Source organism: Ceratotherium simum, chromosome 7 (assembly GCF_057802395.1).
Source record: "Ceratotherium simum simum isolate JZ-2026a chromosome 7, ASM5780239v1, whole genome shotgun sequence".
Classification (NCBI taxonomy): domain Eukaryota; kingdom Metazoa; phylum Chordata; class Mammalia; order Perissodactyla; family Rhinocerotidae; genus Ceratotherium; species Ceratotherium simum.
This window is the reverse complement of record NC_141906.1, coordinates 32,907,613-32,933,145: the sequence shown is the minus strand read 5'-3', so window position 1 is coordinate 32,933,145 and position 25,533 is coordinate 32,907,613. Positions and strand designations below refer to the sequence as shown.

The 25,533-nt window shown below is 58.4% G+C and overlaps 1 protein-coding gene across 1 annotated transcript; it reads left to right on the top strand.

The window, feature by feature from the left end:
* Window positions 1–11,359: 11,359 nt before the first annotated feature.
* On the top strand, window positions 11,360–24,743 carry LRRC32 (leucine rich repeat containing 32). Its single transcript, XM_004434024.3, has 3 exons — window positions 11,360–11,447; window positions 16,070–16,160; window positions 20,709–24,743. Exons 2-3 carry the CDS (start codon window positions 16,074–16,076, stop codon window positions 22,611–22,613), a joined length of 1,992 nt encoding a protein of 663 aa, XP_004434081.1. The 5' UTR covers window positions 11,360–11,447; window positions 16,070–16,073; the 3' UTR covers window positions 22,614–24,743.
* Window positions 24,744–25,533: the final 790 nt, after the last annotated feature.

The window sequence follows — 25,533 nt, the reverse complement described above, 5'->3', positions numbered from 1 at the left end:
GGTGGAGGAGGCCACTGTGGTGGCCGGTGAACCTCGCTTTAAGGAAATCCACCTGCATGAAAATCCAGATCTGCTCAAAGACTGTTAGAACTGTCTACAGTCTTACATGGGGAAGCAAAGCGACATAGAGGGGGAGGGAAGGGGCACACATGTACCGGGCATGTTGTGTGCGTGTTGTCTCAGGGAGCCGTCCTCGCAGCCCTGGGAAGTGGGTGCCATCGTCCCTATTGTTGCGGAGTTCACCTGGGGCTGTCAGATGCCGAAGCCCAGGTTCTTCCCCGAGGGCCAGCCATGCCACCTCTTGTCCCAGCTCTGCCCCGGACTTGCGTGCACAAGCCACTCCTGCTCAGGGCCCCAGTCTCCCCATCAGGACATGGACCCGGTGGCCCAAATCTCCAAGGTCCCTTTCCAAGAGGTTTCTGTGCGTCCTCGAGACTCTTCAGAAGTCCACTAGGGGGCAGGCAAGCTGTTCCAGAGAGAACCAGGAGCCCCTCCAACAACCCCCAGATTCTTGGCCCCTCCCCAGCCTCCAGGCTCCCTGGGCTCAGCTGCCCAGCCAGGGAGGGAGGATGGTGCCGCAGGGATAGGCAGGGCCCCATCGCACAGAGGAGTCTTGCTTGGGAATCTCCCTGACGACTGGAGGACAGTGAGAGTTCAGCAGATCTCAGTGTCCTCTTCCCGTCTGAAAGGCCTGGCCCAAGTCAGCACGTGTCAGAGGTTTGTCCAGTCTCTAGCCGTTTGCATCTCCTCTTAAATAACATGTGGGTGGTGCTGAGTCTGATCCAGTGCTCTCCTGGATGCCGGCTCACTCGGCCCACCGCACCCTCTCCTAGGAGGCGGGTGTAGCGGTCCCCACGCACGGACAGGAGAATGAGGCTCTTAATGGCAGTTCTCTTCCATTGCTGACTTAGACCTTCCTTCTGGGCTCCAGGCCCAGCATCTCCCCAATGAGCCACAGATCACCCTGACTGTGCTCTGCCCTGTCACCTGGCCAAAACCCGGGGTGATCACCCTCTCTTCCCTGTCCTTCCCATGGCCCTCTCCTCACCCCGTGATCAATCCCCAAATCCATCCTGCCCACCACGATGGTCTCTGCCTTTGTCAAGGCCCCATCACTGGGGTCCTCAGCAACGGCACTGCGCTCCATGCTGCTCTCCTGCCTCCATTCACCACTGGCCCCTGCCGTCCCCAGTCTACCTGCAGCACAGACCTCGCCATGTCGCTTTCCTACTTAGCACGCTCCCCACTGCTGATGGCCAGGGCCTTTCGCCATGGAGCTCCTGCCAGTGGAGCTACCTACCATCTCCCCTGATGCCCAGCCCTTTCCCACCCTCATCCTGTCTTCTCAAATTGCTCAGACCCCCAGTTTCAACCTGGAGAATTTTTATTATAAAAAGTAGTCCTACAAGTAGTTATAACAACTCCCAAAACTGGGAAGCAATGGCCTGAAGACTGTGTAAACTTCTGTCACCATCGTGTCCAGGTGCAAAATCCTTCCAGCTCAAGGAGCATCACAGTATTCTCTTGGCCCATTTCCAGAACTGTCATTAGGTTCACAGCCTGGGGAAGCCAGGCTGTGGGGGCAGTCTCTGTTCCCCCTTGTGCCCACCTTGAGCCCACGCTCAGCTCTTGTACATAGCTCTAAAACCAGATCCAACTTCCCAGAGCATCGATGAGAAGTGGAGAGTTTGCTGGAGCTTTCCTGGGAGCCAGAGAAGACGTACATCCTCGTGCGTTGTGCAGCCAAGCTTCGTGAACCTCTCCAGACCTCTGGTTCTCCCTCCCAGCCCCCTCCCCAGCAGCGCCCCCTTTTCCCTCCACTCTTCCCCACCACCCCCTTGCCTCCCAAACCCCCTGTGGTCCCAAGCCAATCAGTATGCAGCCTCAGCCACCTGCCTCATTGCGTTACCCAAAGAGCAAGCACAAGATGGATTAAAAGCCCAGGAGCCTTTTAAAGGATGTCTTCAAGTCTCCCCCCATGGGCAGCCCATTGGAGGGTCTTTATTTCAGGAATCAATACAGATGGAATATCTTCACTTTAATCCTCACTACAATCATGCAAGGTAGATATTATTCGATAATTCTATTCTACCCCATATTTTTGTTGACACTACTGAGACTCAGCCCAAGGTCACCCAGCAAGCCAGTGGCAGAACTGGACCTTGACCCCAAAGCCCCCACCACAGGCACCATCCTGGCTACCTTGTCAGCCACAGCCACAGCCACGTACTACATGGAAAAAGGTGATGCAGACACAGTGACAGCCTCAGTCACCAGCCGCAGGGTGGGACCAGCCAAAGGAAATGGGGTGAGTTCTGGGGTGAGGTCCAGAGGAGTAGGCAGGTGAGGCTGGGGCCCCGGGTGAAGCCAAGGCCGACAGCCAGGTGTCTGGATGGCGGATGGCGGATGGCGGATGGCAAAGCTGAATGGGGAGACGTCAGAGCGTGCTGTGGACAGGGGTCAAGGTCGGAGACTGCAGTGTACATGGGGCAGTGGGAGAGCGAAGCAGCAGGGAACCCAGTGAACTCTGGCCACCAAGGAGCCTTTTAAAGGGCTAATCCAGGCCTTCCAGGCACTGGGATGGATGTCTTCAAGGCTCCTCCTGTGGGCAGCCCAAAGGAGGGTGAATTTCTCACTCCTGCGGCCACAGTCCCCCCTCTCTTGGCCTCCTGGACTTCTGTAGCACAGCCGTGAAGAGCCCTTTCAGTCAGAGGACTCAGCTTTTTTTTTTTTTTTTTTTGGTATGGGAGCCCCATAAGCCTGTTCCTACAGCCCTCACCTCTGGCAACTCTAAATGGAGAGAGAGACAGACAGAGAGGGGAGAGATGGGAAGGGAGAGGGAGAGGGAGGAGAGGAGAGGGAGTGTGGCAGAGATAACTGAGGACAGTTGGGAGAGAGCAGGAAAGGAGAGAGAAGATAGAGGTTGTATGTGTGCGTGTTGTGGAATCTGGCCCCTGTGAGTATTGAAAGAGACAGGAAAACGGGAAATGTGACACGGGCTTGGCCCCCCAGGGCCATCAAAGGGTTTTAAGCAGGGAGTGAGCTGGTCGAATCTGTGCTTTGGAGAGACTCCATCTGGCCGCCACGTGGAGGATGAATGGCTGGATGATGAACAGGAAAGGGAGACGCTGGAGCAGGAAGCTGTCCTCGCGGGAGGGTGAGGGGAGAAACAAGCGGAGGCCAAAGCAGGAGGGAGACCCAGGAGCTTCCACATTTAAAGATCAAGGGGAGCAGGAGGGAGGAGGGGAGGGGCCAGGAAAGGATCCAGGAGGGGATGCTGGAGACCTGGGAAGAGAACCAGGAGAGGGCATCTCAAGGTGCCAAGGAGAGAGGGCCGTCCAGGAAGGAGGGAGTGGGCAGCTGTGAAGCATGCAGCCAAGTGACCAAGTGCTCAATGGAGCTGGGGACAGAAGTATGTCTGTCCACAGCAGTTCTGGACGGGGAGGTTGGGGATGCGCTGGTTGGAAGGATGGGGCTAGAGGCCAGTGGAGGAGGCAGTGAGGACGGTGGAGGGGAATGGAGACAGCAAGAGCAGGGAGCAGCCTGGACAGGGCTGGCTGGGTGGAGACAAGAGTAGGGGGCAGCAGCTGGGGGGACCCGGGAGGCCTGGAAGGGGTTTGTGAAATGGACGAGCGTCCATGCTGACTGACGGGAGATCCTGCAGGGAGAGGGGGTGCCCAGTTTTCCCAAGAGGCGGCCTCTGCCAACGGGAAGCGCAGCCCGTCCCCCGGGAGGCCAGACGGGCCCTGATGGCCGCAGAGGTGACGTTGGCTTTAAGGGTCTGGTTCAGGCCTCAGACCCAGGTCTCCTGCCCCCAGCACACAGGGGAGAGGGAAGGCAAGCAGGCAGAAGTCACCCAGCCCAGAAGAGGCCAGCGAGCAGCAGTCCAGAAGGCTGAACACTCATGCCTACACTTCTAGGCCTAGAGAGAGGGCTGGCCGTAGGGACAGGGCCAGGCACCCGCTCCTCAGGAGACAGGATCCAGCCCTCTGCATTCTAGAGCCCCAGCCCAGCCTCCAGGCTCCTGGGGTCCTGAGCTCCCAGCATCCCACCGGGATTAATCATGGCATCCCTAGGAGGCCACGGCAGTCCATCCAACTGTGCCCTTGCCCCTTCTTCCCTTTCACACCCCAGGAAAGCAGCCTAGTGGAAGCCACTCAGCTCATGTGTGGTCTACTTCTGAGAAAATCAGAGCCATGAGCAATTCCAGATCAGAGCCTAGCTCCCACGAGCGTGTGCACGTGTGTCTGCGTATGTGCACGTCCATACACACACACAGTATGCTCATCTGCACACCGTGTCTGGTGGACGTGCACAGGCTTGGGAGCTTGGGTGTTTTAAGTCTTTGCCATATCTATGGGACATGAAGTGTGTCCCTGGGCAATGCGGGTGGTGTATTTGTGACTACGGCATTTGCATAGGAGATATATATATATATATAAACTGTGTGCACATCACATACGCTCAGTGTGCATGCTTGTGATGTGTGCTGCATGCGTGGTATGTATACGCAAGTTGAATTTGTGCAGGGTGTGTGTATCTGTGCAGGGTGTGTGTGGCGACTGCGTGACTTTTGAGGGGATCTCTGTGAAATGTTTGTGGAGTGTGCGTCTGTGTGAGGTTTTTGCGTGAGGTTGATGCATGCTTGTTGTTTCCATGAGTTGTGGCCCCGTGTGTCCCGTGTTGTCTTTGGGGGTATATGTGAAGGTGTGTGGAAGTGTGAGTGCTTGTGCAGGTACGCTGTGTCTGTGGGGGGAGCACGTGTGTGGAGGGGTGTCCTTGGGGGAGGCATGACAGCCCAACACAGCAGAGAGGGGCAGAGTTCCAGCCCCCACTTTGCCATCTCCTGGCTATGTGACCTCGGGCTGGCTGCTGCCCCCTCAAGCCCCAGATTCCCCCACGGGCCAGCACTGAGGTTCTCCAGAAGGCCCCGTGGTCATGAGGAGGAAGGCCACGTGAGTAGGACAAGAAGGGGTCACAGGCGCCTACGCTAAAGAGGACCCGTCCCGGTGAGAGTTGGGTGTCCCCAGGCCCCTGCCCCCTCGCTGTCCTCTGGGGGCCCCACCTGTCCCCCAGCAGAATGGACATGCTGCCCACTCTCACTGCCCGAGTGGCAGCCACAGCCGCATTTCAGGCAGGTCCCCTCCGCACATCCCTGGAGCACAGCCCAAAGAAGCTTTACAGACCACTGGCCTCCCTCCCTGAGCTAAACCAGCATGAAGAAGACAGAGCAGCTGCCCAAAAAATGCAAACAACAACCCGCCAGGAGTCATGAGCAGCGCCGTCAACAGGGTGAGCGCCACGGGCGGGCGGGCACTTAACACAGAGGAGCTCACTCTTCAAACAGCCCTCCCTGTCCGTCATTGCTCCACTCTACAGAGACAGAACGGGTTCAGAGAGGTGAGGCCACCAGCCCAAAGTCACGCAGCAGTGGGCGACACAGTAAGGATGGGAACCAGGTGGGTCCCTCTCTGAAACCGGGGCTGCTCTCTTCCTCAGCTTAGTCCTACTCAGGCCCCTCCTTACCCCACCCAAGAAGGGGAGAAATACAGTGGGGTATCAGGGTAAATTTGAAGACTTTTAGATTATCTGCTCATTTGGCTAATTAATGTTCCATCAGTTGACAATACAATAAAGCATTAAGCGGGTCTGCACTGGAGCCCCACTGGTGGACTCATCCGTACCGGCTGTTCAGGCTTGAGCTAATTCCTTAACCTCTCTGGGTTTCCTCATGTGTCATCTGTAAAATGGAGATAATAATACTAATAATAGCATCTACCTCATCGGGTGCTGGAGGATTAAATGGGTTACAACATGAAGGCTGCATTAGAAGCCTGCCGGCCCGTCCCCTTCCCCAACTGAAAGGATTCGAGGCCTCACGCTGGTCTCGGGGTTTCGCTCCTGGTAAGAAAGAGTCATAATCCTGTTAACCGTAACCTGTCCGTTTCAGTCCTTCAGTTCCGCACTCAGCAGGGAGGCTGCTGGTATCCCCGTTTCACAGCGGGTGAAGGCTGCCTGGGAGGAGACTCACCCCCGACCCGCCTGCCCCACGGCCACGCAGGTGCAGCTTCTCATGGGGGACCTGCCAACTGGCAGCCTCAGCACCCTGGCAGTTTGCTCGAGATGCAGATTCTGGGCCCCACCTCCAACCAAGCTCAGGGCAGGGCCGGGCAATCTGTTTTAATGAGCCCTCGGGGGTTCTGGCACTCTCCAAGTCTGAGAGCAGCTGGCCTAGGCAGAGCTGACTGCGTGAACCCGGAGCACCTCTGTGGGGCAAGTGAAAGAAAGGAGGGTCGGGGTGGGGGACTCATACTCTTAGCTCGCCTGCGACCTCGTCCTCACACTCCCGGGGCCTAGAATCTGCTGTCCTTCCTGGAGTGGAAGTAGAGGAGGCAGCAGGATTCTCTGAACCTTGAGGTGACCATTATCTGTGGATCACTGGTATGTGAGCCAGTTTCCAGATGCTCTGCCAGGCCTGGGGGCTCTGACCACCCGGAGGAAGATGGGCGCTCGCAGCCGCTGGGAGCACAGCACAGCGAGGAGCCCACAGCCGGGAGGGTTGGGGAGGGACCTCCAGGGAACTCCTGGAGGCAGGGTACCCCACCATGGGATGCGCTAGGGGCCACAGCCCATCTCCCCTAGGGAGCTGGGCCCTGCCTGAGGAGCCCGGGACCCACCTCTGCCCTGGGTCCCTGAGCCACAGCGCTAAGTGCTCCAACTCAGCCCCCTCCAGACACTGTCTCCCATCCCTGGGTGCTCCACCTGCCCCCGGGTCCCTTCAGTCAGCCACAGAGTCACCCACTTTCACGTGAGGAAGAAGGTATCAACAGTCACATGGACTCAGCCCCTACCCCACTCAGCCTTCCACAGAATCATGATCTCAACGCCTCCCTGAAGCTGGCAGAATGACTGTCCCCATTTTACAGATGAGAAACTACCAGGGGAGGATGACTTGCCCAAGGTCACCCAGCCTCCGGTGGCAGGGCCATCCCACAGCAGCCTTGCCTCAAATTAGCGCCGCCGTCAGGAGCTCACATGTGTCTGCTGCTGTCTCAGCCGGGCTGGCTCTGCTGCCGTTGTCATTAGCTGGGAGGTTACACTCTGTGACATCACGGGCCGTAACCAAACCCCATGGTGACAACCCTGGATCCTCAAGAAAAGGGGTTTAACCTTCAAATGGTTAAAACAGAGAAAAGTGGTGTGGCTCAAAGGGACAAACCCTCAGGTTCCCAGCAGCCCGAGCGGCAGAGAGCTGTGGTTTCACGGTCCGTGGCAGTCAAGCTGTGGAGACGCTTCTGAGCCTGCCCTGCGTGCTTCACCCAGTCTTGAGTTTTCTCACCTAACGTCCCCCCTCTCCCCGGGGGCCTCCTGGAGCCTCCAGACTCCTCAGCCCCAGACTCAGAGCCCGGAGCCTCCCGTGTGGGGGCCGAGGGATGCGCGGGGCCTCATGGGCACCGCTTTCCCTGCATTGGCTGCTCCAGGTGCCACAGTGAGGGGGTGACTCATGCCCCCCTGAGAACAGAAAACCAGCCAAGCCAGTCGCTGGCCATGCACAAGGGCCTTGTCGTCTGAGGACTCGGATGGGAATGGCTGCTTTGCCCTGCCCTGTTCGCTGTGTGACCATGGGCAAGTCACAGAATCCCTCTGAGCCTCAGTCCCTTTTCTGTAAAAGGGGTGCAACAATAGCCCCCCTCGTCAGATGAGGAGGAGGAGATAATTCAGGTAAAGTACCTGGCCCGGGCCTGGTCCTGTCAGCCCTCATCATTCCACTAGTCCTCAGAGCAAGGGACGCATCACCTGTCCCTTTATAAGCGTTGGTTTCCCAAGCACCCATTGTTGCCTTTTGGCTCACAAACTCCCTACAGCTGACACACAGCAACATTTGCTCTCCTCTCCTACTGGCCTCCGGGAGGTGACCCACAGCTGGTATGGTCTGAGCCCGGTCCCTGCAGGGAGCAAGGGAAGGAGGGCAGGAGAAGAACTGGGGAAGCCAGGGTTCTGCCCCAGAAGACAGGGGCCCAATACAGGCTGATAAGGAAACTCCCTGACTCCCAGGGGCCCACAGAGGTGCTGGGGAGGGGCAGGGAGTGAGGACAGTCATATCCTTGCACCAAGATCTGGCCTGGGGGTCCGGATACCTGGGTTCAATTCCTGGCTCCAAGGCTGTGTGACTTGGGCCAGTTACTTAACCTCTCTGAGCCTCAGTTCGCTAGTCAGTAATTGAGCATAAAGACACCTGGAAGGCTGTCTGTGGCTGTCCTGACCCTGATTTGCCACATGAGAGGAAGGATTGGCCCATGGTGGGTGTTCAGCAAAGAACGATGGAAACTAAATTGGGGGTCCGGGGTGCCATGAGGACAGCAAGGCTCAGAGAAGTTTAGTGACTTGTCCAAGGTCACACAAGATGTGCACATCATTGCCTCCCTGGGCCACTCACTCCTACTTGGGATCCTTGAGTTTGGGCCTGAGGCAAAACCCTGCCAGGGAGCCTTGAGCCTGACTTGGTACCTGAGGGTCTTTTCTCATCTCAGAAGGGTAGTCCAGGGGACACGGGAAAAGACGTGTCTCCCATCTTCCCCGACAGATACATAAGGAAAGAGAAGCATTTCCACAAAAGTACCAACACCGTGAAGACTGAGCTGCCCATCGGTGGGCTGCCCAGGAGGAGTCCCCATTCCCAAAGATGTGCAAGCAGAGCCAAGCAACACTGGACAGAAAGTTGGGCTTGGTAGCCTTTAAAAGAAAGCTGCCCTCCACATGGCTGCCAGGCAACCCAGCCCTGCTCAGGTCCAGCCTCTCCCCCGACTTCAGACCAAGCTCAGACCCCCGGACTCGGCCTTCGAGGCCTCTGGACCCAATCATCCCGTGTTCTCGTCTGCCTCCCATCTGGTCTGGGAGCTCCACAAGGGTAGGTCCTGGACACTTTTATTTACCAGCCATCTGGGGCCGCCAGGGAAGGGAGGTCACGTTTACTGAGCAAGGACCATGGGCCAGGCCCTGATCAGGTACTTTACATACATTGTTGCCTTTGATCTGCACAGCAAGCAGGGACAGCAGGTGCTCTTCCTAGTCTCACTTTGCAGATCAGCAAACTGAGGTCAGAAAGATCAAGCAACCTGCCACAAGCAAGACAGCAATGTGACCGCTGAAGAAGAGAAGAAACGAAGGAGGGGCACTGAGCACGTGGGGTTCCCGGCTTTCAGCCCCCAGTCCCGAGGGGCATCTGCAGCGGGTGGGCATGCTTGGTTGCCCATCTGTCTCCAACTCTTGGGGAGCCCCATCCGGGCACTGAGTGAGGTGGAACCCCGTGAACTAACTAACCACAACCACAGCCTTTGGTGGGGGAGTGGGAGGCAGGCCACTCCCGCCCAGCCCCCCATAGCCTCAGCCCCGCCCAGCTCAGGCCCCAGCCCAAGCTCGCACCAGCCCAGCGGTTTCTGCTTGGCGGCCGCTCAGGGAAGGGTGGGGCATGCCCAGCCGGCCTGGGCCTGGATGTCGGGGAGCAGGTGGGACAGGAGAGCCCGGGACCTGCCTGAATCCCACTCAGCCGTGCTCTGCCCACCTGCAGGGCTGCCGCGAAGCACTTCCTGGACATTTGGCCCCTTGGACAAGGATCTGGAAAAGGAAGCCCACAGGGTACACAGCAAAAATAGCAGCAGCGGCCGCAACAAATACAGTGAGGAATTACCTAACACCCACTGGGCGCAGGCTCCAGGCTGGGTCCGTTACACTCAGCTCTGGCATCAACTCCGAGAAGTAGTGACTATCTTCCCCACTTTACAGACAGGGAAACAGGTTCCTTTTGACCAGATGGAGCACTAGAGCCCAGAGACGGGGTTGGGATAACCGGCTGGGACCTCTTTGTGCACAGATCTGAGGCCTCCCGTGGCCGGAGGGGAGGGGTAGCTATGGACACCAGGTCCTCCAGCCTTTCCCACCCCTGCCCTCCGTGCAGCCCAGGCCCCTCCTGAGCGAAGCTTTCTCTGATCTGCTCTTCTGAGACTAGCTTAGGCCCTAGGCCCTGAGCAACCCCATCACAGCTTGTCCTCTCTGGGCTGTCCCCATCTGCCCAGGCCCATCCCCACAGTGAGCCAGATGGGAGGGAGGAAAGAAAGCAGCCATCTAGGATCAGGGAACCCAGCTACTAAGCACAGCTTTACCCTGATTGACCACAAAGCTTTGGGTGGTCCCTTTCTCTCTGCAAAATGGGGCACCTGTGCCACTCTCAGGGCTGCGGACCATCAGGAAAGAGAAATTGTGGTAGAGGAATCCTCTTCCACCCTTGGAACCAGGGCCCAGAGGACAGTGTGACCCTCCTCCCCCAGCACCCCCATCCTCAGGTCCACACCCAGCGGGGCAGGGTCCCTGTGATGTGGTAGGGTCAAGGCATTGAAAAGAGGAGGTGGCTTTGGGGAAGACTGCCTCAACTTCTGATGTAAAAGACAATAATAGCACCACGCTACTTTTGCACAGCACTTGAAAACCATCCGAACAACATGGTGCCTAGAAAAGGGCTCTGTGGACAGAGTGAGCTCAAATCCCTGCCTCTTACAGGCGGTGTGACTTTGGATATGTCATTTAACCTTTCCCAGACTCAGTTTCCCCAAATATAAATGAGGACCTTACCAGTCCCAGACAATTGGTTTTTATTTACATTCGCTGTGCTCATCCCTAGCCTGTTTCTGCATCTGAGAACTGAGGACTTGGGTGGTGCCGTTTCACAGGGCTGCTTAAGGGTCCGGGAGATGATGGAGGAGGACGGGTCTGACACTAGAGCACAATCCACAGAGGGGAAGTGACCTGCCTGGATTCGCCAGAAGGGATGGCTGCAGGGTGGGGAACCCCCTCTGTGGCCGCCCCAGGGCCAGTGAAGGGTCATTTCCTTCCGTGTTCAGCCCCGCCGTCACCTCTCCTGTTTGCCCCCCCTAAGTGCAGCGGCGCCGGCAGCGGGGAAATCGTGGCCAGGCCGGATTTCCTCTGCGGACCTGCGCCTCCTAGAGCCACCCGCCCCTCCGGACCCCGTGGGGCCATGACCCGCACGTGCGGCGCCCAGCCGGCCTCGCTCGCACGGCGCTTCCTTAGCGACCCCGCTGCCTCCCCGCCCTTTCATTCCGCCCCCTTCGGCCCGCCCCTTCTCAGCCGGGGTTCCAGCGAAAAGAAGATGCTTCCCCCGCTCGCGCGTTCCGCATCAACCGAGTCACGCGGGGGCGCGCCGGCCGGCGCTAGGACCCCGCGGCCGGGCCGAGGGGGGCGTGGTGGGGCGGGTCGGCGGGAGAGGTATTTAAATTGGAGCCCGCGCCGCCCCCTCGCGGGTCGGCTCCCGTGGGGCAGCGGAGCGGCCGGCGCCTCCTCGGGCCGGGACCCCGGGGCTGGCGCGGCGGCACCGCGGGGTGGGCAGGTTTGCGCAAAATGTGCCCGGGAGAGGAGCGGCGGCCGCGCTGAGCCAGGTAGGAGCCGCCCCGGGGCGAGGCTGCCCGGCCCCTCGGGGCACCGGCTGTCCCTCCCCCGCGAGCACAGGGCGCGGAGCTGGGCTGCGGCGAGTCCCTCGGGACGCCGGTCCCCCCGCCCCCCAGCAGCCCCCTCCCGCCGCCGCCCCCACTGCGCTCAGGGGTGACCCTCCCTTAGCCCCAGAGGTCTCCCAGGCTCGCGTCTCAGCGGATCTTTCCCGGGAAGGGCGAGGCCGGTGGTCCCATTTGACAGATGGGAATACCAGGGCCGAAAGGCCGGCTCTTGCGGAACGCACGGCTAGTTCGGGGCAGACCAGGATTTGAATCCAGGTCTCCTGCCGCCCTCGGACCCGGACCGCGCGTGGGGCTTCCCAACCCACCGCACCAGAGAGCCTGCCCATCTGCCGGGGGCACCCACCTCTCTCTGAGGGGCTCCAAGCCAGCCTTCTTCTTGGGTGATGAGATGTGAGGGATGTGAGGGTGATGAGATGTGAGCCCACCCCCACCCTGGGCTGCCTGAAATTCCGCCATCACAGCCACATTCCTTTGGGTTAAGGTCTAATTCCCCCGTGGGATGCACATGTCTCCAGAATGGGGCTTGCCCTCTGTGATTCACTGCTGGTGGGAACGTCCACAGCAGCTCTCCCAGGACCCCACTCTGCCAGTGATCCGGGCTGAGAGGAGGGGGAGGAGCACCCCGGAGCCCAGCGCTGTGAGCCTGTCTGCTTGGGTGTGAGTGTGAGTTCGGGGGTGTGGAGGGGATTGGCGGGGGTTAGAGAGGGAGAGCTTGGCCTGGGGTAATGGAAACATATGCGTTGGAGGCACACAGACTGGATTCTGATCCCAACTCTGCTATTTACTGCCTGTGTGACTTTGGGTAAGTCACCTCTCTGAGCCTCATTTGACTCATGCACAAAACAAGGAAAATTCTGTAGGGGACGGGCAGCTCAGCACCTGCTGGGGAAACACAGCATTTGGCTTATACAAACCTGGCCCAAATCCCCAAGCACTTAGAAGCTGGGTAACTGTTGGGTCAGTTGCTTCACCTTTCTGAGCCTCAGTTTTCTCATCTGTAAAATGGAAATTATAGTAACTGCTTTATTGGGTTGTTGTGAGAATTAAGTGAGATGATTATAGGTCAAATGAATAGAAGAGTGTCTGACATCCTTATATAGTAGGGATGGGCTTATTATGATAGTAGGCCTTGCCCCCACCCCCATTTCTCTCTCTCTCTCTCTCTCTCTCTCACACACACACACACACACACACACACACACTCTCACACACATGCCCATTCTTTGGCATTTCTCCTCCCAGTCAGTCCTGCGATGTCTCCTGCCTCCTCTGGCCTCAGCCACTTATCTGCAGGCCTGGGGCCTCCCTCCTCAGCGTGTCTGGCCTGGGCTGCTCAGCCTTGTGGGTCATTGTCCCAGCTGGGAAAGACACGTGTCCGGGCATCCTCAGCTTGATCATCACAATGGTTGGGGGCAGCCAGTGGCAGAATGGAACCAGGCTACTTGCCCTACAGAGGGGACCTGGAGGCACTGAAGGATTAACGGACTCGCCCCAGGGAGCAGGGCTGGTGAGCGTTAGAGTCTGCGTGTGATCCTGGGTCTCAGTGACCCCAGGCCTCCCTGGAGAGCGGGCAGCCCTCAAATGCTACCCACTCTCGGGGCACTGCTGCAGGGTGCCCACAGCTGAGGGGCCCCTGTCTGTCAGATGCCAGGGCAGGGTTCCACGGGCTGCAGGGACGGTCCCTGCTGGATGTGCAGATGCCCACCTTGGGGGTAGAGTGGGATGTAGCAAGCAGAGGAGCGGGACCCGAGGGCCCCTTTGGGCCGCAGTGCCTTCAGGTTCAGAAGGTGTCCCGGTCCTTCCATGTCCTCACCTCGCACGTGGCACACAGCCCCCTGCAGTGCAGCTTCCGCCCCTAGCTTTGCCGTTTGTTCAGTGAGCACCACTTAATAGACCCCTCTTATCACAGAATGAGAAATAAATTATCAAGAAATGATCGATGCAAGGAAAACAATCAGACATGTGAGGATGTGGGGAAGAGCATTTAGGCGGAGGTCCTGAGGCAGGAGCGCACGTGTTGGACGAATGTGGGGAAAGCTGGAATCGGGCGAGGGAGGGGCGGTAGATGGAATCAGCAGAGATTGGGTAAGGCCTGGGTTTTATTGGAGGTTTCCAAGCAGGCAGATTCATGGTCTGATATGTGATTTAGAGACATCACTCTGGCTGCTGTGAGGGACAGACTGGAGGGTCAGGGGTGAAGCAGAGTGTTGCCGAGGTCGAGGCCCAGGGCGGGGCCTCAGTCTGTGGCCGTGATGCAGGCGGGAGGCAGGCTGATCCTGGGGCTGTTTTTCGGGGACAGCAGACAGAACCCCTGTTGAGGGAAGGAGTATGGCAGGGAGCTGAAGGGAGGGTCAGGGAGAACAGCTGCTCTCACCAGTGTCACCGTGTCACCAACTCCTCGCGTCAATTCTCAGCACCTCCCCGGCCTGCCTGGTGGTGAAGATGGGTCCCAGAGGAGAGTGAACCCCTTCTGCCCTAGAGGTGTGGGGACAAACCACAGAGTGCTTGGTGCTGTGCTCGCTGGAACCCCGGGGGCTGTGGGAACCTGGAGGAGGGACCATACACAGCCCAGATTTGGGGAACCAGAGAGGGCTTCTTGGAGGAGGTGACATCTAAGCTGAGACCCAAAGGCTGAGGAGGTATTCCACACAAGAGAGGGGAGGAAGTGAAGGTGTGGGCCAGTGAAACAGTGCTCAGAGCACTGAAGGAAATAGGAGGCTTCCAGAACCCCGAGTGGGGAGGGGACAGTGAGAAATGAAGCTGGAGAGAAGAGCTGGTGGGCAGGGCTCGCTCCCTGAGGGCCTTGGAGGCCCCCCGAAGGGTTCCCACTCAATTCTGAGTATGCTTGCTTTCACATGGGCATGATGTTCTGCTTTTTAAACGGCAGAACAAAATTTCCTGTGAAAGCCCGACCTGTGACGCAGGTGAGAGGAGAGCAGCTGTGGGGTGTAGGGGCCCCTGGCACTGAGGGGACACTGTTGCAAAGACACCTCTGTGGCTCTTGCCTGTTTGAGCAAAACAGGAGCTCAGAGCAGCCACCTTCATTTAAAATTCATTGCAAGGAAGCTAGCGGGTTCCAGCAGTAACGACCCAGCCCTCAAAGGTCCTATAAATACCTCTTCTTCTGAAGCATCCTCAGGTCACAATTCAGTGCTCATTGACTGAGCACCTGTGGGAGACCTTATAGTGTAGAAGTTAAGGGCACAGACCCAGGAGGCAGACTTCCTGGGCCTGCCACTTGTTAGCTGTGTGACCCTGGGTATGTTACTTAATCACTCTGAGCCTCTGTTTCCCTGTCTGCAAAATGGGAATGGTAATCATGCAACCAAGTCGTTGAATTATTATGAGGAGTAAATGAGTTAATACGTGTAACGTGTCCAGAAGAGTATCCAGTGCATAGTAAGGCTCTGTAAGTGGCATTTTCATAGAATGTCTCGTTTGATCTTTAACAAAACTTGGCGAAGTTGGCATTAACCTCAGAAGAGGAAACTGAGGCTCAGAGAGGTGAAGTGACTTGTACAAGATAACACAGCAGGTAAGTGGAGGAGACAGAGAGAACAGTCAGGTTTGGGTGACTCTGAGTCCAGTGCTCTTGGAGGACTTCATGTGTCCCTCCTTGTTAACGCTCTGTATGTATCATGGTCACTTCTGCGCATTTGTCTCCCCGGTTCCCAGCCCAGAGCCAGATAGGACGAGGCATTCAGTAAAGGTGTGAATGAATCAGTGAGTGAATGAAATTGATGGATTGATCTGTGTTCCTAGCACTTGGCCCAGGTCCTCAGTGAGGCAGCCCCTAGCAGCACTTGGATCCGACCCCACCGAGGACCTCCGTGGTCCCCCTCAGCCTCACCCCGGCTGCTCATAGAGAGAAGGGCCGGCCCTGCAGGCCTGAGTGTCCCCGTGCTGGAGGTGGCTGCAGTGAAAGTAAAGGGCCTGGCAGCCTGCTCCTGGGGAAGTCCATGTGCAGTGCTGGGGAGGGCAGGGGCGGGCAGGCCTCCTGGCGGGGCTTCCTGTCAGCGCTCCAGGCCCAGCCTTCAAACAATGGCAGGGACTCCAGAATCAGAAAATCAAAAGAAAAAGGGCAAAATAAAAGTCCTGGGTGGGGAGTTGAGGAATTCCGTTTGGGGCCTGAGGAGCTAGGACGGGGGACCTGCTTGTGGCCTGGGTGTAAGTGGAGTCAGAGGCCCGGCTCCCCACCTCACCCCCCCAGTCCTGAGCTTGGTCCCTCTGCCTCTGCTCACCCCCTCCAGGCTGTCTTCCACCAGGTGGGGTCTTTTGAAACCCAGATCTGACCATGTCACCCACTGCTTAAAAACTCTTGCCCAGGAGAACGGCCCAGCTCCTCGGCCTGGCGTGGAGGCCCTTTGTGATGGGCTGCAGCCCCACTTCGCTGCCCCTTCCCAGGGTGCCCCGTTCACCTTTATCCTGGCTGCAGCTGCGGTCTGGGGCTCCCGAGGACAGGCCCAGACAGGAGGGGACGGTGGGGCTGGCGGTGGGAAGGAGCCTGTGGTCTTACGGTGTTCCCCGTTCCTCCCCGCTCTCTGCAGAGCCATGAGCCACCAGATCCTGCTGCTCCTGGCAGTGCTGTCCCTGAGCCTGGCTACCTCCCAGCACCGGGACAAGGTGCCCTGTAAGATGGTAAGAAGCCCTGCCTGGGCCGGGTGAGCACCCGCACCCCAGCTCCCCAGCCCTCGGGTGTCCCACTGCGCCCCACTGGCCGCTGGAGTTAGAGGAGTCAGAAGAGGAAGGGAATGTACCCCATGCATCCAAACCTGGCATTTAATGAGCACCTACTAGAATGTTTCAATACCTTAGTTACTGTGAATCCTGCCAGGCAACTGCCATTATTCCCATTTTACAGAGTTGGCAACAGGCTTGGAGAGGTTGGTGACTTGTCCAACGTCATTCCTCTAGGACCAGTGGGGCCAATATTGGACTCTGTTCCCCCAATATGCCCCCACAGGGCAGTGGGTCCAGCTGAGTGATGTAGAATGTGTATATATGTGGGGAATTTGGGGTGGGCCAGCTGGGAAGGGCTCCTCTGTACTGGGTCCTTCCTGGGGACAGATCTCCTTCCCTAACTGGGCTCCTCGATGTGGGCCTGTCTGCCACATCCCTGCTGGGATGCCTCTCACTCATTACTGCTCAGGTCAACTGCTGCCTCCTCCAGGAAGCCTCCATTGACCCTCCCAGGCTGCTCCCTTTTCTGGGTTCCTGCAGCCCTACGCTCCCTCCATCTCAGTCTTGAATACATAGGGTGGTTGGTGAATGGGTCCAAGCCTGTGTCACCTGCCAGACCAAGAACTGCTTGAGAGCAGGGACCAGGTCTGATTCATCTTGGTCTCTTTCCTGCCCCGAGCCAGGGAGACCAGCCCTGAAGTTACTATGACCCTGTGGGGTACAGGGAAAAGGGACCACTTAGGTCCGCGTGTAAGGCTGGGCACTCACTGAGGTCAAGGCCGGAGCTCGGGCTGGGGAAGGGATGGGCTCCCTGGCAGCCCCACTTGGACCTGGAACCGGACACTCATGACACAGACTGGGCAGCTGCTTCTGGAAGCTGGACGTGCTGGCAGCGAGGGCCCTGCGGGCCTTCCCTGGGGTTTGCAACGTCCTGCTGTTGCCACCTCATTTCTTGCTCCTCAGAACCCTTCCGAGATTCCCAGAACCCAGAATCACAGGCAGAGAAGGCCTCAGACATCACCAATGCAGCCCCTGGGGACACATTCTCCCTGGGGACACAGGCTCAGAGAGGTGAAGGGCCTGGGCCACCCCACAGACAGAGGGGAGCTGGGTGAGCTCTGGATTTGGGGCAAACAAACTCAGAGGCAGGAAAGCATTTTTTGAGCTACCGTGGAAGGAGTTATGATGATTTCAAAATAGTAAAAAGAAATTGCCATGTGTTGAGGGCTCAGGGGGTGCCTGCACCCCGCTGAGGGCTTTCTCTCATTTTATCCTGCCCAGAACTCCCCTTTTCAGCTCAGGAACCTGAGGCTGAGAGAAGGGATGTGACCCACCAGGGTCATACAAATAGGAAGTAACAGAGCCAGGATTCGGACCCAGCTCCCCCAAGCTTGTGCTGTCCAGTGCCGGGTCACTCTTACTCCCCTGGGTCCCTTCTGTGTGCAGGTGGTCAAATGGAGTTGGCTGGCGAGTCTTCTTCCCACCCAAAAATATAAATAAATAAAAGCTAGGCAGCGGCATCTTGGCACACCTGAGAGAGTGGGTAGAGGGGCGTCAGAAGAAGCTCTGAACTTGGCTAAGGGCTGATTCCCCCAAGACCCTTCCTTACATGCATCAGTCATGCTGGGGCTCAGAGCACAGGGCACGGTGGGCGCCACAGAAATGGAGTGCCGAGAGCTGCCCTTGCCTTCCAGCTCCTTGTGGCCTGGAGAGCCGGGCAGCCCAGTGCAGCCCTGTCTACCAGCAGCCCCCTCTGGGCCTCTGTGATGGGGACCTGGGCACCTGGGCAGAAAGTGAATCTTAGGCCCTGGGTGTGGCCAGCTTTGTGTCCTGGCTCAGCTCTCAGGGGCTGCTGCCCCAGGGAGCCTGCAAGTATCAGAGGTGAGATGGGGTGTGGGTTTGCACTGGGGTAACGTGCCCCCCCCATAGCAAATGCTCAGTAACGGTGCTGAAGGCATCAACCTGGGTGCCCGTCCAGCTGAGGGCCCAGAGGTCAGAACTCAGCTGGCACCAGTAGGAAGAGGAACTCACAGTGGTAGTTTTGAGTCTCTGACTATCTGATTTGGGGCAGCCCATGCCCCTGAGCCTCAGTTTCCTCAGGGGGTACGATGAAGTGGATAACGCCCAAGAAGATTAAATGGCCTGCCTCGGAGCCGGCGCTCCAGTTAGTGGTCACTGTGCTCGTGTTCGTTTTGCTGTTTCCTCTTTCATCAGGATGGTCCTGGGAGCTGAGGATGGGGAGGAGGAGGCCGTGCCTCGTCGCCCCGGCGGGCACAGAGGTGGTGAGGGAGGAAGGGGCGAGGAGCCAGGCAGGACCGGCAAGGTGGCCAGGGTCAGTTTCTGGTTTAGCGGGTGCCCAACCACTGCGGTGTCCTCTGAGGAGGGCCACTCACTGTGCTCATGGAGTTGAAGAGTCACCACATGCCCGGTGGAGGGCCATCCCTTCCTTCCCCCTCCTCACCTTGGGGCTCGAGGGAGGAAGCTGAGAGCTGGGCCAGGCCCAGAACCCCAGGCTGGCGTTCCTGCCCTCCCAGCTCTGCCGCTGACTCACTGTGACCTCGTGCGGGTCACTGCCCTCTTCAGGCTCCATCTCCCCATCTGGGAAGTGGGTGGGCTGGGCCCTTTGGGCTCGAATGGTCTTTGACTCTGATCCGAATGTATGGATCATCCCTTTTCTTTCCTTTCAGAAGGGTGATTGACTCCATGCCTCAGGCCTTTACTAAGCCGATGATGTCTGTGACTCTCATTCATTAAAAAAATTTACGGAGCACCTTCTATGGGCCAGGTCCATGGCATCCACATCCATCATGCCAGTCCCTCTTTGCTCTGAGCTCACGGTCTAGCAGGTCCCCACACAGAGAGTCACATTTCAGGGGGCCAAAGCTATGAGAGAGGAAGCACAGGAGCTGTGAGAGCCCAGAGGAGGCCCCGACCTGCCCAGCAGTCAGGGAAGGCTCCCTGGTGGAGGAGATCCTGGAGCTCAGCATGCAGAGTTCACCATGCAGATCTAGTTGGGAATGGCATAACCAGCACAGGGAATAGCAAGGAGGAAGCCCAGAGGTGCACATGGGAGGGCTCAATGGGCAGTGGTCAGGTGTGGTCGCTGCATATGGGCTGGGCTTGAGTTGGTTGGGAGGAGAGGAGACAGGTCAGCAGGGGCCACAAATAGCCTTGAACCCTGCTGAGGTCCTGGACTTTGCTCTGGAGGGGTTTAAGCAGAGGGCAGCATGGGCAGAGCGGAGTTTTTGAGTAGCTGCCCGGCATTTGGCAGGTGGATGGGTCAGAAGGGGTCGATGGAGACAGAGGCTGGGGCAGGAGGGGGCCTGAGCTGGGTGGTTGCAGAATTCAGCCCCTTTGCTGGGAAAGGCTGGGGTTCCTGGTACGCTGACTGCATTTGCATGGAAGGAATTCTGGCCCCAGAAGGCACATGCGGTGAAAGGACAAAAGTGGGGCTTTTGGTTATTTAAAGACCTGGGTTCAAAGCCCAGCTCTGCTCCTCACCAGCTGTGTGATCCTGGAGCCTCCCTTACCCTCTCTGAGCTCAGGTTTCTTAAATGGGCATGATCATATTTGATGGGCAGGCTATTGTGAAGATCCAGTGAGACCACGGGTCTGAAAATGCTAAATAAAAATGTAAAATGCTGAGTGGGTACTGGGGAAGGATGAGTTACTTTCTGGATAAGAAACCAGAGTGGTAATGTGACTTGATGGGGCTCACACAGCAAAACCATAGTCTTGTCATCAAAGAAGGTGGCTTAGGACCCTGGCCATTCTTTCCTGTGCCCCCTACCCCTACCCCACCTCCAGGGGCCGATCTGGACCAGACCACGGGAAGCGAAGCTGCTGACGGGGGTGAGGGTGAGGGTGGATAGCAGCAGCAGAAGGGATGTCACATCTGGGGAGTCAGCGAGGAAGGCAAGCTCTGGGACCCAGAGCTCTGCCCCATGGGATGAGGGCTTGCATGAGATCTGCGGGGGAGGAAGCCAAAATAAAAACTGACGACAGGACTACAAACTGCAATTTCCCCTTTTGGAAACATTTCTAACACCAGTTGGGTAAATTTAATATCTGGGCACACAGAGGGAACCCAGGGTGTGGGACCAGGAGGCCTGGGTCCCAGCTTGGTTGTGCACTGGCTCTGGATCACTCTAGTTGATATACGGCTCAGTTTCCTATAAAATGGGGTAATAATCAGTACAGGGTATTTTATTAGTTCTTTTGTCCTTATATCTGTCTATCATCTGTCTGTCTGTCTACCCATCAAAGCTTCCCTGATTCCCTCCCTGTACGTGGGGCCAGAGACAGGGGCAAGGAGCGGGATGGGGTCATCCAGATTTGGGGTGACTAGGTGGGGGTGGAGGAATGTCAAGCATCCTGGGAGGCCAGAGGAGAAGCCTAGCCAAGCCTGGTGGGGGCCCAAGTCATCCTTCCGAGAGGAGCATGTCTGTTCCACCTCCTACTGCACCCACTAATGCCCGCCGCTCTCCCTGCCCTCCCCCTCCCCAGGTGGACAAGGAGGTCTTGTGCCAGGGCCTTGGTCTGCTCCAGGTCCCCTCGGTGCTTCCGCGGGACATTGAAGCCCTCGACCTATCTGGAAACCAGCTGCGGAGCATCCTGGCCTCACCCCTGGGCTTCTACACAGCGCTTCGTCACCTGGACCTGAGCACCAACGAGATCAGCTTCCTCCAGCCAGGTGTCTTCCAGGCCCTGCCCCACCTGGAGCACCTCAACCTGGCCCGCAACCGCCTGGCGGTGGGCACCGCGCTGAGCACTGGTGGTCTGGGCCCCCTGCCGCGTGTGTTGTCCCTGGACCTGTCTGGGAACAGCCTGTACAGTGGCCTGGTGGAGCGGCTGCTGGGGGAGGCGCCCGCCCTGCGCACCCTCTCGCTGGCGAAGAACAGCCTGACGCGCCTCACCCGCCATAGCTTCGGGGGCACGCCGGCGCTGGAGTGGCTCGACCTGCACAGCAACGTGCTCATGGACATCGAGGACGGCGCTTTCGAGGCCCTGCCCCACCTGGCCCACCTCAATCTCTCCAGGAACTCCCTCACCTGCATCTCCGACTTCAGCCTCCAGCAGCTGCGGGTGCTCGACCTGAGCTGCAACAGCATAGAGGCCTTTCAGACGGCCCTGGAGCCCCAGGCCGAGTACCAGCTCACCTGGCTGGACCTGCGGGAGAACAAGCTGCTCCACTTTCCTGACCTGGCCGCCCTCCCCAGACTCACCTACCTGAATGTGTCCAACAACCTCATCCGGCTCCCCGCGGGGCCGCCCCCAGGCGGCGAGGGCATCCACGCGCCCTCCGAGGGTTGGTCAGCCTTGCCTCTCTTGAACCCCAGCCGGAACACCAGCACCCACACCCTCTCCCAGCTCTTGAATCTGGATTTGAGCTACAATGAGATCGAGCTCATTCCCGAGGACTTTCTAGAGCGCCTGACCTCCCTGCGCTTCCTCAACCTCAGCCGAAACTGCTTGCGGGCCTTCGAGGCCCGGCGTGCGGGCTCCCTGCCCTGCCTTGTGCTCCTGGACGTCAGCCACAATGCGCTGGAGATGCTGGAGTTGGGCACCAGGGCCCTGGGGTCTCTGCGGATGCTGCTTCTGCAGGACAATGCCCTGCGGGACCTACCGCCATACACCTTTGCCAGCCTGGTCAGCCTGCAGAGGCTCAACCTGCAGGGGAACCGAGTCAGCCCCTGTGGGGGGCCCGGTGAGCCTGGACCCTCGGGCTGTGTGGCCTTCTCTGGCATCTCCTCCCTCCGCATCCTGAACCTAGTGGACAATGAGATGGAGACACTCCGGGCAGGTGCCTTCCTCCACACGCCGCTTACTGAGCTGGACCTCTCCGCCAACCCTGGGCTGGACGTGGCCGTAGGGGCCTTGGCAGGCCTGGAGGCCTCCTTGGAGGTCCTGGCCCTGCAGGGCAATGGGCTGGCCGTCCTGCAGGTGGATCTGCCCTGCTTCAGCTGCCTCAAGCGGCTCAATCTCGCTGAGAACCGCCTGAGCCGCCTGCCTGCCTGGACGCAGGCGGTGTCCCTGGAGGTGCTGGACCTGAGGAACAACAGCTTCAGCCTCCTGCCGGGCAGTGCCATGGGCGGCCTGGAGACCAGCCTGCGGCGCCTCTACCTGCAGGGGAATCCGCTCAGCTGCTGCGGCAACGGCTGGCTGGCCTCCCAGCTGCACCAGGGCCGCGTGGACGTGGACGCCACCCAGGACCTGATCTGCCGCTTTGGCTCCCAGGAGGAGGTGGCCCTGAGCCACGTGCGTCCCGAGGACTGTGAGAAGGGGGGGCTCAAGACCGTCAACCTCATCATCATCCTCACCTTCACCCTGGTCTCTGCCATCCTCCTCACCACTCTGGCCACCTATTGCTGTGTCCGCCGGCAGAAGTTCAACCAGCAGTATAAAGCCTAGAGAAGACGGGGGCTGCAGAACAGCTCAGCCTGGAGACCCTTTGAGGTCAGCGGGGGAGCTGGAGAAGGCTGGGGACTGACCCAAGGTCACACAGTGAGCCGGGGTCCGAGAACCCTGGTCTCTGAATCCCAGCCCAGGTTTCCTTTCTCTGCATCCTGCTGCATCGGTAAGTGACCCACTTTCCAGGCCGCACATGGGGTCCAGCTGTGGAAGCCGGAAGTTGGGCAGTTCCAGGACTGACAGAGAATAAGTTTGACCCATCGGATCAACAAACATTCGCCAGGCGTCTGTTTTGTGCCACACCCTGCTCTGGCACTGGGGACACCGGTGAATGAGACACAGCTGTACCCTCAGGCATCTCCTGGTCTGGGTGGGGAGGTGGTCGCAGAGCCGTGCAGTGACCACACAGTGTGGGAGCCTGGGGTTCCGAAGCCCTGCAGCCCTCGCTGGCTGAGTGTGGACAGTCCTGCCCTCGGCCAGGCCAGGGCGAGGGAGGGGCAAGACGAAGAGCATTTGTCTGAGACGTCTCCAAGCAGACTATTTGTCACATCTTTTGATAATGACTTTCAGCTTCACTGGAACATGAGGAGCTTGTGACCGGAAGTGAGCTGGAGCCACATGAGTATGTCTTGGATCCAGCGCTGTTTGGCGGGCTCTGGCGGGGCCTGGTTAAGAGGCTGTTGCCCTGGGCTCTGGCCCAGGGCTGGACCATTCCGTTTCCTGCTCTGGACAGGCTCTTTCCCTAGCTGGCACGCTCGTGTGGCACACACTGGCCCAAATACTGCCCTAGCCCCCCACTCTCTGCCCGGGCCCCCTGCTCCATCCCAGCCCCACCCTTGCTGGCAAGCCATGAGTTAGAACCCTGGGAATCTGCTTCTGTTTTGCACGAGGCTTGGCAGCTGTAACAAACCCAAGCCTGCCTCTGCCTCTTTATGGGAACCCTCTGAGGTTGGTATTTTATCCCATTTTATAAAAGAGGCTCCAAGTCTCCCTCTAGGGTCTCCCAGCTCAGAAATGCCAGAACTGAGATTCAGACCCACATCCTCCTGCCTCCAGGGCCTGAGCTTCGTCCCTGTGGGGGCTGCAGGCTGTTAGGTGGACAGGAAGTGGTCCCACATGGGCAGAACGGGGCCCGGGGGCATCCCCACCCACTCCTCTCTCTCCTCTCTCCCAGGCAGGCAGAGAGCAGACAGGCAGCCACAGGCTCTCTGCTCCTTCTCTGCCTCAGTTTCCCTTGTTCCCTCCTTTGCAGACTGGTGCGGGTCTCCTTTTTCTCTTGCTCTTGCATTCCCTCATTCCATCTCCCTCCATTGAGCAGAACCTGGAGCTTGAGACCACTGAGTCCAACCGTCCCATTGTACAGATAGGGAAACTGAGGCTGGTGGAGAGAGTGGGCCTTGCTCAGGACTGCACAAGTCAGTGGCAGAACCTGTGAAAAAAGTGGATTCAGACCTCACTGGGGGGCGTGTGGTGGCACTGGTGGTTGGACCTGAGTGGTTTCCTTCTCTCTCAGCTGTCACATCCCAAGAGGACGCTGGCTGCAAATGCTCTTTCTGGTCCTCATCATGCAGAGATTTTTTTTCCCCCTAGAAAAATGGGTAGAGAAACCCATCCAGATATAACCCCGTGTCCCTCGTTCCCGTGGAATCATGGGCTGTCCCGGAAGAAGGGAGGCCCTGGGATGAGCCCAGACCCTGCGTGACTGTCTCCCTCTCTTACCTGGGCTTGGCCTTTGGTCTGGCTCACGATGGTGCTCGGTAAAGTGGGAGACGGTGAAAACGCCCCTCTCTCCACCCTGTTTTACAGATGAGGAGACGGAGGCCCAGAGAGGGTAGGGGACTCAGGGAGTCAAAGGCCAAGCTGGGGCTGGAACCTGGTGTCCTGGCCCCAGCTGGGGCACCAGGTGGTATGTGGTGGATCCAGTCCCATTGGGATCACGCCCGCAGGTGCCCACCATGCACAGACACTCTTCCTCAGGCCTGGAGGGCAAGGTGTGGCCCCTTCAGGCCTGATCTTTGAAAACACTACACAATGCTGCTCTCACCTTCCAGGAGCCAGGCCCACCCAGGCCTCGCACCGGCTCTTTGTATAACCCACATGAATGTATTAAAAAATGATTTTGGAGAAACAGCGCGGCCTGCCAGCCTCCTCCTTGCTGCGGGTAGTGGGCATCATTGCGTGCCCTTGAACGCTGCCCTCCTCTGCTTCCCTTACAGCCTTTGAATCCTCAGGGCAAACCTCTGGGGAGACAGGCTGGGGACCGTTGGGTGGGAGACTGAGGCTCTGGGTCGTCACCACCCTGGACCTCGGGGCCTCAGCCCTCGTCACATATCCTGCCATGCTCTGTCCCCTCACACTTAACAGACCCTGCTCCCCACCCCCGCCACGGAGAAAGTGGTGGCTTTCCGCAGGAACACGGTGGTGGCTTTCCTTCCCCTGAGGCTCCCTGTTCTCGCCCTTTCTCTGTGCTCACTCCTCTGCCTGCTCTGTCCCTGCCTCCCTCAGGGTCCTCGTCCCCTCCTCTCTCATTCGCTCCCTCACTCTCCTCTCTCTTCAGCCCCTCCTCTCTATTCCCTTCTTCCTCTCAGACTTCAGTGGCACTCCAGTCTTGCCCATCGTGAAAATAGTAGAGACCCTTAAACCACTTTTCCCTTCCTTCTCCTACTTCGTGGGTAAACTTTTTGGTAAAGTAGCTTTCCCTCCCTCCCCTCCATTCTCAACCCACCCCAGGCTGCCTTCAGCACCTCCTGCACCAGCGCCCGCACTGCCCTGGCTGAGGTCACCGAGGGTGACCTCTGCCAAACTCAGAGCACTTTTCAGACCACGCCTTCTTGACCTCTCAGCTGTGGGGGTCCCCTCACCCTGTCCTCCCTGTCACCCACACCCTCCCATCAGCACACTCTCCCCAGCACCTAGAACC